We start from the raw sequence: 12,300 nt of genomic DNA on the forward strand, positions 1-12,300 counted from the left end.
CATAACCCTCAGAACCTGCCTTTATGGAGTTGTGTTGTCTGGTCTGCCTTGTGTCCTGGGCCATGAACTCCCAGGGGCAGGGGCGTGCACAGTTGACTTGTAAAGCCCTGGGTCCAGCAGAGAGCCTCTTGGGAGGTGATGGCGCCTGGTCATTTCTGGACAGCCTCCCCAGCCTGGCTCTGACATCAGGGGGGACAGCAGGGATGCTACAGCCTAAAGCTAAAGTCAGTCAGCAGTGAGGATGATGGTCATAAAACACCACTGGCTGTCCATCAGTCCACCCGTCTGCCCATCCATCCATCCATCCATCCATCCATCCATGCATGCATCCATCCATCCGTCCATCCATCCATCCATCTGTCCATCCCTTGAAGAAACATTTATTGAGTACCCACTATGTTCCCAGTCTCTTGGGACATGATGATAATTAAGACAAAAGTCCTTAGTTTCAGGATTCAGCAATATTCTCACCTTTGTCAATTTCATCCATACCCCTTGGCCCATTTCATCCAATGCCACCTCCATGCAGACATGTCACAGACTTCTCTGTCCTGCCCATGTGTTTCTCTGAGCTCTGGAGCCAACAGCCACTCACTCACTATTGATTTTTCACATGATGTCCCAAAGGCCCTTCAAATTCAGCCCAACTCATGACTAGTCCTCTCCGGGGTGAATGACACAGAACTCCCATATCTAATCCACCTACAATTAATGTTGATGTCACCTCCTAAATGCCTCTTGACTCTGTTCCTTCTCTCCAGAGACACCAAGTCCAGCATCATCTCCAGCCTGGAGGATTAACTGGTCTACCATCACCCACTCTGACCCTCCTTCCATCATTCTCCAAACAGCAGAGAAGAGCCCTTCTTGAAGTGCACACCTGGCCATGTCACTACCTACCAAACCCTCAGTGTCTGCCCTCTTCTTGGGGACAAAGCCAGCTCTCCTTAGCCTAACACACAGAGCCCTACCCTTGAGGACCCTACTAGCCTTTCTGGTCTGATCCACCCCGCTCCCTCTCCACCTCGCCAGCCTTCATGTGCTCCCTTATACCCACGAGGCTCCCTCCCACCACACAGCTTTCTGTGCATGCTGTTCCCTCTGCCTGGAATATTCTTGCCTGCCCCCTTCATGGAGCTAACTTCTCCTTCCTCAGATCTCAGCTCAAGGGTCATTTCTTCGAGAAATTCCTCCCAGACATCCTGAGGGTCGTTCCGCCATTACAAGCTCCCCAAGCTCTTGTTTGTGGGAAGGCTCAGAGGTCAGGTCTGATTTTTCCTCCACTAGACGGTAAGCTGGTTGAGCACAGATAACTCCCCTGGTTTTGTTCATTTGTTTTGATTCCAGCACTTGGCCCAGTGCCTGGCACCAAACAGTTAGTGAATAAATGACTAAAAAGAATAATTGCTAATGGAGGAATGTATAAAGTGTGATGGGAAAGCCAAGTAAAAAGAAGGTGTCCTGCATGTGGGGGAAAAGGGACGAGGTGGGGAATTGGCTTTTATAGCGGAGGGGGCTTAGAGTAGACGTTTTCAATAGAGCAAGGGGTCCTCTAAACTGACCACAGGGAAAAGACCCAAGGGATCAGAGGGAAAGCATGTGCAAAGATCCAGAGGTGGGAAATAGCATGGTATGTGTGGGGAGATCTGAGTATTGTAGCAGAGCGCAGAGTGGGGCATTATGCAGAGGAAAGTGAGGGCTGACGATGAGCTGAGAAGGCAGCCTGAGGGCAGGTTACAAAGGGTTTGTATCCCATGCTGGAGAGGGAATTTATCCAGAACTTTCCAGGGAATAGATGACCACCCCCTCCCTCTCGACAAGTGCTCCTGAAGCCCCGTGCCTTCCTCCCTAACAGATCTCACTACACTCGGTTATGTTTGCCGGTTTTCTTGTCGGTCTCTCCCAGCAGAGAGCATCTTACACAGTGCCTGGCACATAGCTCTGGGGGCCAGGTCAGAAGCAGCAGGATGGAAGCAGGAAAAAGAGGCTCGGAGGAAGACTCTCACTGTGTGCAAGTCAAGAGCGAGCGGGTGGAGTCGGACCACCAGGGTATGATTCTCTCTACATCTCTGGCTTACTGTTGCATCTGAGTGTCCTCATTCAGTGGATGGCAGACCTCGTAGGCTGCTGGGAAGTTCAGTGCCTCAATACACATAAATGCTTCATGGATAGGGCCTGGCAGGTGTAACCCCTGGGTGGGCAGCTCTGTCCTAAAAGGTAGCTTTTGCAGAAAGAGGCAGTCATGGTGGCTCAGAGGTCTGCCAGCTTTCCCATGTGTGTCAAGACTGCTGGATGCAGCTTGATGTCATTGAAGTGATACAAGTTGTCACCAGCTCTTCTAAACCTGGGTGCTGCTGAATGCGGTGAGGACCGGGGCAGAGTTCCCTACTCACATCGCCAGCACATCTGGGACTCGGGCAAGAGAAAGGACACCTGGGGGGGCCTCCCCCTCTGCTGATGTCAGAAACCAGTCCCTTGGCGCGAGGGTGGGTGCCAGGTGGCTGTTCTCTGTCTCGTCATTGTGAATCATGGGAAGAAGCACTGGCCCATTCAGCCAGGACACCTGAGCAAAACACGGGCCGAGGGATGGAAACCACAATCCCCCACACCACCCATGGCTTCGAGCCAGCTCATTTCTCCTCGGACCTTGCGTCCTGGCTTCCAGAGCTTTGGCGAGTCTGGCTGTGCAGGGAGGGGTGCTCGCTGAGCCAGGAGTCAGGAGGGGCTTCTGTCCTGATTCAGCAATGGTTTGGGGACAAGGGGCCACCCTTCTCTGGGCCCACATTCCTGCCAGAAGGATGAGGAGGTTGGACTACATGCTGACTGAGCTTCCTTCAAGTTCTGACTCCCGAAGATTCCAAGTTTGTTGCTGGTGTGTCAACTATTTTCACTCTGCTGCTGATTTTTAAGCCGTCTCCTGTTATTCTTATTAAGCATGGAGCATCTGACACATATCTGCCTGTCACTTTTTGTTCTCAAACAGAGGACTTCGGGGTCACAGGTGTAAAGCTTCCAGGGGTTACTGCCGTGGAGGTAGCTGGGCTTCGGCCTGGCAGACTATTTCGAATGGCTTGTTGTCACAGGCAGGGATGAGGTCGCTGGGCTGCTCAGATGGATCAGAAATGTATGTATTTTTAGGAGCTTTGGAAAGGAGAGGCCTTGCTCCTGGCCCCAGTCAGAGGCTGTTTTGCTTGCTCTGTCCCGAGGGGAGGTGTCTCCCCTCTTCCTGCTCTGGGACCTCCAGGACTCACTTCCTCCAGGGGGCCACACCAGCTCCGGAGCTGCCCCTGGCCTCTTCTCCTTGCTGATCATGTTCTTGAGCGTCCAAGTCTTAGGACCGTGGCTCCCCACAGCTGGATAAACCGATCGACATCTCCATTCTTTTCCAGGGAGGTAGATTCTGGAAGCCAGATCCCTGGAAAGGCTAAGGAAGCCAGCAAAACGCTGGCTCGACTGTCTGTATCCCCAGGCCTTCTGGTCTCTTTGGGGCCCAGCTTGGCCAAGAGGCCTTTCTTTGAGGCTATGGCTTCGGGAGCACAGCTGCCCACATCCAAATGATGTGGTAGGATAATGTGAGTCCCATACAATCCTCTGAGGAACTAGGGGTGCAATTGCCCGAGTGGGCCAGCCAGGCAGTCTCTAGGCCCATCTGCAGGATTCCTGCATTCCAGCCACAACCAGGAGTTGGGGCTGAGAGCCGTCTCCACGGGGTCTGACATCCACACGCCCTTTGGCGCTAACTCATAGTTGGTTACTGCCTTGGGGCTCACCCCCAGTCCCTGCACCCCAACAACAGACGGCAAGGCAGGCAAAGCAGGCCCTGTACTTCCTCTTGCTGCACAAGGAAGGGCAGAGGTGGGGGAGGCACAGGACCTCCTGGGTCAGGTAGGAGTTGGAGAGCCTCCCGGGCCTTCCTGTCCTGCCCTGGACCGGGGAAGGTGTGGTGGCTCTGAGCTCAGAGACAGGTTTGGCACTTTCTCATCCAGAGCTTTCAGCCACTTCTCTGGGTTCTTTCAACTCACGTTGCTCCTTCTGCCTGAGGGCCTCCCTCCATGTGGCTTCCTCTGCCTGGAATGTTCTGCCCTACCTTTCACCTGGCAGGTGACACAGCTGCCCACATCCTTTTTCTTGACACCCCCTCTTCTCCTAGCCCCCCTGGGGTCACATCTTCTCATCTTCTTCCTGACTTGCTGGTTGCTCCTCCCCAGGCTCTTGGTCAGCTCCTTTCTGTCTGACACCCTGATGTCTGGGAGAGCCCACGGTGGGCCCGCACCACCCCCTCCTTTATCTACACTCTTCCATGGAGCAATGGCAGCTAGCCCACGACTTTAAATTCCATCTATGAGCCGATGACTCCTAAATTTTATCTCCATTCTGGACTCTCCTTGACCTGCAGACTTTCAAATGTATACTTGGTGACTCTAACAAGGCAATGGAGCACGATGGGACCAAAACCAAACTCCTCACTCCCCATCTCCCAAACCTATTGCTTCTTCATACGCCTCCATCTCAGGGAATGATCCACTGTACTCCAGTTGTTCAAGCCCCAAGCCTAGGTATGACCCATCACTCTCCCTCATCCTCCATGTTCAAATCATCTGCAGAAGACTTGACTCCAAACCCCAAACTGTGTCTCTGGGGGATCCTTCATTACCGGCCCGTCGGGGTCCCCATTGTCTCTTGCCTGCACTGTGAGAGCGTCAGGTGGCTGCGGGTCTCAAAAACATAAACCCGAGGGTGTTGACTCCTCTGCAAAAAACCTTCCCGTGGCCCCCATTGTCCTTAAGATAAAATCCCAGCTCCCTGCCTTGGCTGATGGGCTGCACGTGGCCTGGCTCCTGTTCACCTCCCTGGACCCCTCTCATTCCCCTACACCTTCCCTTCCTCTGCTCAGCCACAGGCACCTTCTCAGCTCCTCCAATACGCCAGGCTTGTTCTCTCCCCGGGAAACTTGTTCTTGTTATTTTCTCAGCCTGGAATGTTCTTTCCATGCTCTTACTGTGGCTGGCTCCTTTCCTGTCATACTGTCTTCCCATAGAGGCCTCCTCGGATCCCCCCAACCTGAAGTAGCCACCCTGGCACCTTCTACCAGGCCACCATTTTAAGCACCCTGATATTTTCCTTTGTGATTTGTTTATTGTCTTTCTCTCCCACCGGAATATAAGTGCTGTGCAAATAAAGGTTCCCTGGACCCTAGAGCAGTGTCTGGTGCACAGTACATGAAGAACCAATGGCACCTGGTGGAAGTAGGCAAGACGAGAGGCCAGGAGACTGGCTTGCACACATGAGGTTACGTTGGGCTGCATGCAGGTGGTGGACAGGGGATGCGGAGAAGAGAAATCGGGGGTACAAAAGTGCCAGGATGGTGATGGGGTGCAGGGAGGGGGTGGCTCCCGGCTTCCTGGGGTGGGGAATGGTGTAGGAGATGGAGGGTTGCTGGGGGACAACAAAAGAACAGTAGTAACATTTGGGACACGTTGACTTGGCCCAAGAGAAATCTGAGCAGAGTTGTCCCGGGGGGCAGTTAGATGGATGGTTCTGGATCTGAGACGAGGCATAAAGGAGGAGATATTGCACCTTTAGCTTTGTATACCATAATGGGAGCCCTGGGTGGGGCCAAGCCCCCAGAGAGAAGAGAGTGGCCCAGGAGACAGCACCCCATTGCCTGTTCACGGCCATTCAACTTGTGGGCTCTCAGGACCTCTGACCCAATTGACTGCCCCATACCCTTGTGAGGTCCTCCAGACCCTAGGCTCTGTGATGACACCCTCTCTTGGTCCCTCCGCCTCCTCTGACTGCTCCTTCTCAGTCTCCATCACAGGCTCCTTCTGGAATGTTCTGTGAATGTCCGTGCAGCCTGCTCTCTCCTAGGGCCCTCTCTTCTCCCTCTGCCTCAGAATGTGACCTTATTGGGAAATAAAGTTTTTGTAATTAGTTAATTACAGATGTAAGTAGTTATAATGAGTTTCTACCAGATCGGCTGGGCCCTAATCCAATGATCGGTACCCTTATAAGAAGAGAAAATGGGGACACAGAGACACACAGAGACAAGGTGCTGTGTGGTGACAGAGGCAGAGATTAGAGTCACGTTGCCGCTAGCCAAGGAACGTCGGGGACCGTCAGCAGCCACCAGAAGCTGAAAGAGTCAAGGAGAATTCTCCTCTATTGCTTTCAGAGGGAGCATGGCCCTGCTGACACCTTGATTTTGGACTTTCAGCCCCTAGAGCCTCGAGAGAATATATTTCTGTCTTAAGCCTCTGAGTCTGTGGTCATTGGTTACAGTAGCCCCAGGACACTGATGCAACAGTCAAGGATAAGCTGGCTGAGCCTCCCACCTTGATGCCTCATGATGAGGCAGGGAGCAGGCAAGCCCATCCTACGAGAGCACCCACATCTGCCCGAGCTCTGGGGCTCCCTCCACAGATTTTCCTTTGCTTCCTGCAGCCAGGATGAAGATGCAGAGTCTGCCTCCTTGGCCTCTGCAGATGCTGGGCTTGCTTCTCAGTGTTGGTTCTCTGCAGGGCACCATTTGTCACTGCTGCAAGGAGGCGGGTGAGGCCCAGCTCCAAGGTGACCCATTCCCTGCCACACAGAGGAGCCCTTCACAGATCTATCTGCTGTGACCCCAGCTGCAAAGAGCAGATCACTTCTCCAGGAGGCATCTGAGGACCAGGCCCCTTGGTCCCTGGCTAAGGAGGGCTAAGGATAGACACCCACCCCCAATCTGTAACAATGTTGACCCCACAAAGACTGATTATGGGAAGAGTGCCCATGCTCTGAAGCAAGGCACTGGCCGGGCAGGCTGCAGCTCAGAGATGGGGGTATTCCTCCCACTCAGCTTCAAGTCCCACGTATAAGATCAGGTCAAACCAGCTGCTGTCTTGTCTCGGGAGTGAGGTCTGGGGCACACAGAAGCAGGTTAGCTCATGCAAAGAAGTACCCATGAGCTAACCCACTCCAGATGAATGCCAGAAGGCTCTGGGCAGTACCCACTTCTTCCTTATGGGGAGGACCCCTATGTCAGTGCTCCTTAAGCTTCTCCTCCGAAGTCCTCCCAGGCACAGGTGAGGGTGGGCCCACAGGCGCTGGCTATAGATGGACTTCAAGGCAGCTCTCCAAAGTCAAACACAATTCACTCCCGCCGTATGTCTTATCTTAAAAACTCTTGTGAATTTTGTATTCAACTCCATAAAATCAACTGCCTTATTTTTAGTAAAACAGTGACATTCCACATGATTTACAACTAAATTGTTTGGCTCTGTGCATGTTCTCCCATGTGGACAGCTCAGCATCACTCCACAGGTGCAGAGGAGGGTAACTGGGAGGTGGACTATGGGTCTGCAGGAGGGAGGGAGCCAGGCTGGGAGCAGCTGGTCCAGAGCACCCTGGAGAGTCACTACAGGAGGGAGAAAAAAACGCCCGGAGGCTTGTGGGGGCCAATCTCGCAGCCAGCGGGAATGGTGTCTCCTATTGCGCTGGGCTACCCTCAGGGTCTCTAGGTCAGTGTGTGGTCTCTGGCTCCTGGTGGGAGGAGCCTGCTATCAGGGGAGAGGCTCGCAGGAAGACAGCCACACGGGGGAGGAGGGCAGGTGGCCGGCCGGGAGGTAGGGGGCCGAGCCAGGGACCACCCCAGCTACACACCTTCCATCTGTTAGCATAGAGGGCTGGGTCAGAGCAGAAGGCCAAACTGGGAGGCCAAGTCTTGCTTTTCCTTCTCTCTACCTCCTTAGTAGGGAGTAGCTCTCCCTACTCTCAATCTTTCCAGATGTCTAACCCTGAGGCAGGCTGCCCTGGAGGCTGGCTTACTGGATAACCTCCTCTGGCCCTGGTGGGTGCCCACCCTGCTCCGGGTCTTCCTATGCAGGAAGCAGGCACCTAGTGGCTGAAGTCAGTTCTAGCCCCTGCTCCCCACTCTGCTGGAGATGACAAGGTCCCTCCCCTGCCCCTGAGGGTCGGCAGGGGGCTTGCCCTGGTGGCCAGCTGGCGGGCCCAAGAAAGCTGCATCCAAGCCTCACTGCAATCCTCTGGCCCAGCAGAGGCCCAGCTGCCTGAGAGGCAATTGAAAATAGAGTCTAAGTCTAAGCAGCTGGGGGGGGTTCCAAGAGGGGGGCGGGGGGGGGGGGGGTGGGGCCCAAGGTGCCCTGGGGCTTCTCAGCCTGGCCTTGGGAAGAGTTAGATGGCTGCAAGTGAAGGACAGCGCACCCAAAAGTCCCGCTCATCTTCTCTTGCGGGGCAGGAGTCACTTAAAGGAGCCCCAGTGCCCTTGGTGAGATGGGAGCCCCGCCCCCTCGGCTCCAGAGCCGCGGTGTCAAACGGCCTGGGTTTACTCTCTTTGCAAACACAGGCACAGGGAGACCATCTAAACGGACAGCACATCCTCTCCCTGCAAGCACAGCCCCGGCTGTCGGCCGTGCCTGCAGGACCTAGGGCAGGCAGAAGAGACATTCCCCAGAGTCCCTCCACAAACGTCTCCAGAGTAAACTCAGTCGGCCTGCCTCTAGCCTGGAAGAGGTCCCACTGCCTTCCCAAATGCACAGCTGGCCTTCCCCAGACACTCTGGGATCAGGCCCTGGGAAATCTGTGCTGAATTTGCACCTTTGGGGTAAGACATGGTGAAAATGGTAGCCCTCAGAGTGGCCTGGCCAAAGCCAGCCACCGTTCCATCCACCCCGTCAGCCCTCGCTGCCCCCTCTCCCTGGGATACTCCTTTCCCTCTTGGCTCAGCTGCTGCCTGCTCAGGCTTGATGTCTTAGGTCTGGAAGCCTTCCTGCCCACCGGGCTGGATTAAGCTCTTTTGATGTGTCTGGTGGGCACTCATTCACTCACGCATACATTCACAGGACAAAGACGTAGTGTGGCCCACAACCTGTGAGCCTGTGCTAGGCAGCGGGGGTCCAGGCAGCCAGGGCTGGGGGTGGGTGGGTAAGGGAGGAGAAGCCACCTAGGGCTGGCGGAGGAGCTGCAGCTCCCGGGACTGGAAGCGCTGCGCTTCCCAAGGTCTGCCCGAGCTAGTTAAGGGGCCGAGGCAGCACCCCCTTTCTTCTTCCCCTACCCATCTCCTCCCTCCGTCTCCGCCTGCATGGCTGCGCTCGGCTGAGATTTTGGGGCCACGGTACCGAAGCACGTCGCCGGAGGAGATCGCCCCCGACCCGGCCCAGCGGTTCAGACCAAGGCGGCGCCGAGAACAAAGGCTGCGCCCCGCGGCCGCGCGTGGGCGTTTGGGGTTGCGGCGTTCCTCGCTCGTGCCCCCGCGCGGCCTTCCGTCTGGCAAACATCCATTTTAAAAATCAAATGAAGGCAGAAATCCTCTTCCCCAAACGTTTCTCCCCCGCTGGGATGGGGGAGGGGCGGAGAGCGCCCCCGCGGGATCGCGGGCTGGGCGACGGAGGCGCAGGCAGGGCGGGCAGCTGGGCTGCGAGCGCGCGGCGCTCCCCGCGCCTCGCTGGGCCCGCCGGGCTGGGGAGAGGCCCGGCCCCCCGGGTGCGCGGGGCCCTGCCGCAGTCGGGCAGGCGCGAGGCGCCCCTGCATTGCAGAGCGCAGGGGTGGACGCGGGGGGGGGGGGGGGGGGGGGGGGGGGGGGGGGGGCGCGTGCGGGCGTGCCTGCGTGCGCGTGCGTGCGCGTGTGCACGCGCGCCGCCCGGCCGCCGCGCCCCAGTTTGCTCGGCGCCGCAGTCCCTCGCCCCCTCCCCCCTGCACCCCCTCTCCTCCCCCTCACCGCCGCAGCACTCGCGTCCCCACCTCCCAGCAGCTCCCAGGGCCAATCTGCCCAGTAACCATGGGGGCGGGAGGGGAGAGAGGAGCTGAGAGGGAGGCTTCCGCTAGCCTGGTCCCTGCAGCGTCTTCCCCCTCCCAAGCAAAGTTCACTGCTAAGCCACGGGGTTGGCCAGAGGCCCGTAGACCCCTACCCTCGGGGCTGTCCCAGCTGTCCCCTTGGCACGAGGCCGATTCCGCCCTGGCGCTGCGGCGGCAGTTCTGGCACCCCTCCCCCCACGGTTATTATTTATCAGGCTGGTGAAATCCTGCGAAACTTTTCCTTCGGTTGGTAAGGCACTTGTATTCCTTTAGGGATACCTTCTGGTCACCTTCCCTTCCCATTACTTTGGCCAAGACCAAACGGAGAGGGACTCACGAGGTCTTGCAGGGGCCCTGGTCTGTTCTCTGTAATGGGGTGGGTCTCTCCCGTCTTTTCCCCAACTTGTCATCTCTCCTGTGTATTTTTCCAGGGGCTGGAGGATGCTTATTTCAACTGGAGGCCTCTGGAGGTCAGAGCTCCAAGTCCTCTTGGGAAGGGGCTGCTGGGGAGCAGGTGTCCAGCTTGGTAGCAGGCTCATTGCCTAACGGACCTGGTATGGTTGAGGACTCAGAAGTGTGTTTGTAATGAAGCAGAGGTGGTTTTCCTTCCCTATGGTCTCTGTCACAGCATCCTCCCCTGCCAGTAACCCCCTGGTACAGCTTGCTCTCTGGGCTTCCATGGAGGGGGGGGGGGTGGCTGACATTTCCTGAGCTCCGAGGCACTGCCTGGCTGAGGCTTGGCTCTTGGAAGGGCTCCATCTCCCAGGAAGGTCCTACATTGGTCCCAGTATCCTCCAGTCCATCCTGGTGAGATGACCTGGTCACTCAGGGAGAGCCAGGACTCTGCAGAATACCCTGCTCCATTTCCCATTTGTTCTGCAAAGCTCAAACCGGATTTCCTCAACGGGAGCCCCTGGTCACCCTGCCCTTCTCTGTTACAATCCTGCAGGTCATCCTCACAGCTCCGGCTGGCTCCAGGCTTGCCCAGGGTGGCTGCCAAGACCAGCCTGGTGCTCCCACGGAGCTTCTGCCAGGGTGCAGATGCCTGCTGACCCAAAGCCGCCTCTGGGAATAGCTCGGAGGGTTCAGTGGCCAGAGTGGCAGCCAGGCACCCTGTCCCTGCTGGAGCTGCGCGGAGATGAGGCTGAGATTTGCACATGGGGTGGCTCAGGAAAGCGGCCCAGGGCAAGTGCCCAAGCCCAGAAAATCCTCCAGCAGCCAGCAGCAAGGGGGAAGTCTGAGAGTTCATAAGGCAAAGGGCTGCAGTGTGCAGGGGAGAGGTGCTTAAGGAAGTGATCCCTGCAGAGGGCCCAGGGGCAGCTTAGTTAAGGCCCACACCTCAGGCTGATGAGGTCTCTGGCAAGTACCCCACAGACTGGCGCTTCAGCAGGCTGCCCTCATACTGACGTGTGTGCAGCCATCCCCTCCACTCTGTCTGGGGACAGAGAGTGGACTACCAGCTCAGCTCCCCAGGCCAGCTCCAGGGCTTCTGCTAGGCATGCTCAGAGCTGGGAAGGGCAGCCTCTGACCTAAGCATCCCCCACCTGTCTCTGGCAGCTTTTCTCTGCAGAGCCTCTGGTGCCAAGACTCACTCATGTTCAAGGCCAGTGGCTCTCAGAGAGCCATCCTGGCACAGCAGGTCCTGTCTCCTCCATCTGAGCCTATTGGGGCTCCCTGGCCCTCCACCCTCAGCCACAGTGATGATCCTGCACTTGTTTCACATGCTCTACGGGGCAGAGGCTAAGGTAGAAACAGCCTAGAAGCTGGGGGTGACAGGTGTTTGTGGGCTTCCGTGAGGTTTGGTTTGTTGTCCCTAAGAGGCAAAAGCACTTAATGCACAGCCCCCCTCCCCGCCCCCCGGCCTGTCCAGGCCTTGGAACATGAAAGGAGCTGAGCCTGAGCCGCCTCTCCTCAGCTGCCCACATTGCTTCCATCTCTAAGAGGCTCGGGACTTGGTGATGGCCTCCAGGGGCTCTCTCTTCGAGGACACCATAGAAACTGGCTTGGCGGGGGGCAACAGAGGATGCTCAAACCCTGCTTCTCGGGATCTGTCCAGAGAGGGACCTCTTAGCAACTTGGGGCTTTGTCTGGCCACTCAGATCCCCTGGCAGGACTGACAGCTGCAGGCCCAAATTCATATACTTCATTCTGTGCGGAGAGAGACCCAGATTGGGGGCGGTGACCCAGTTCGTCCTTCTGTGGTGGAGACTTTGCCCCGAGTGGATGTTAGAGAATCTGAATGCTTCCTTCTTTTCTACACCCTGTGCACAGGGTCCCCAAGTGTCCCTTTTCCCCAGCACCTGGCAAGGTGACCCGAGCGCTGTTCTTACCGTCCAATGACAGCCAGTCATGCTGGGAGGAGGGGAGTGTGGGCAGGGCCCGAGCTTTGTACTCAAACACCACTGAGTTGGAGATGATCTGGTTGTTGAAGGCAACTTGTAGGGTCACAAGACCAGTGTCATGGGCTGAAAGCAAAGGAAAGAGAGGTCAGGCCGAGGGGTGGGGGTG

General features: G+C 56.7%; 1 protein-coding gene across 12 annotated transcripts in view; it reads right to left on the reverse strand.

Moving 5' to 3' along the window:
* CAMTA1 (calmodulin binding transcription activator 1) overlaps nucleotides 1-12,300 on the reverse strand; it is an 868,902-nt gene that overhangs the window by 65,112 nt on the left and 791,490 nt on the right. For all 12 annotated transcript variants that reach the window (XM_073903391.1, XM_073903394.1, XM_073903390.1 and 9 more), the window contains one exon: nucleotides 12,123-12,257. In XM_073903391.1, coding sequence (XP_073759492.1) covers nucleotides 12,123-12,257 — 135 coding nt within the window. The remainder of the gene's footprint in view (nucleotides 1-12,122; nucleotides 12,258-12,300) is intronic.

This window comes from Callorhinus ursinus, unplaced genomic scaffold (assembly GCF_003265705.2).
Source record: "Callorhinus ursinus isolate GAN/ISIS: 27379988/994484 unplaced genomic scaffold, GSC_fseal_2.0 scaffold18, whole genome shotgun sequence".
NCBI lineage: Eukaryota > Metazoa > Chordata > Mammalia > Carnivora > Otariidae > Callorhinus > Callorhinus ursinus.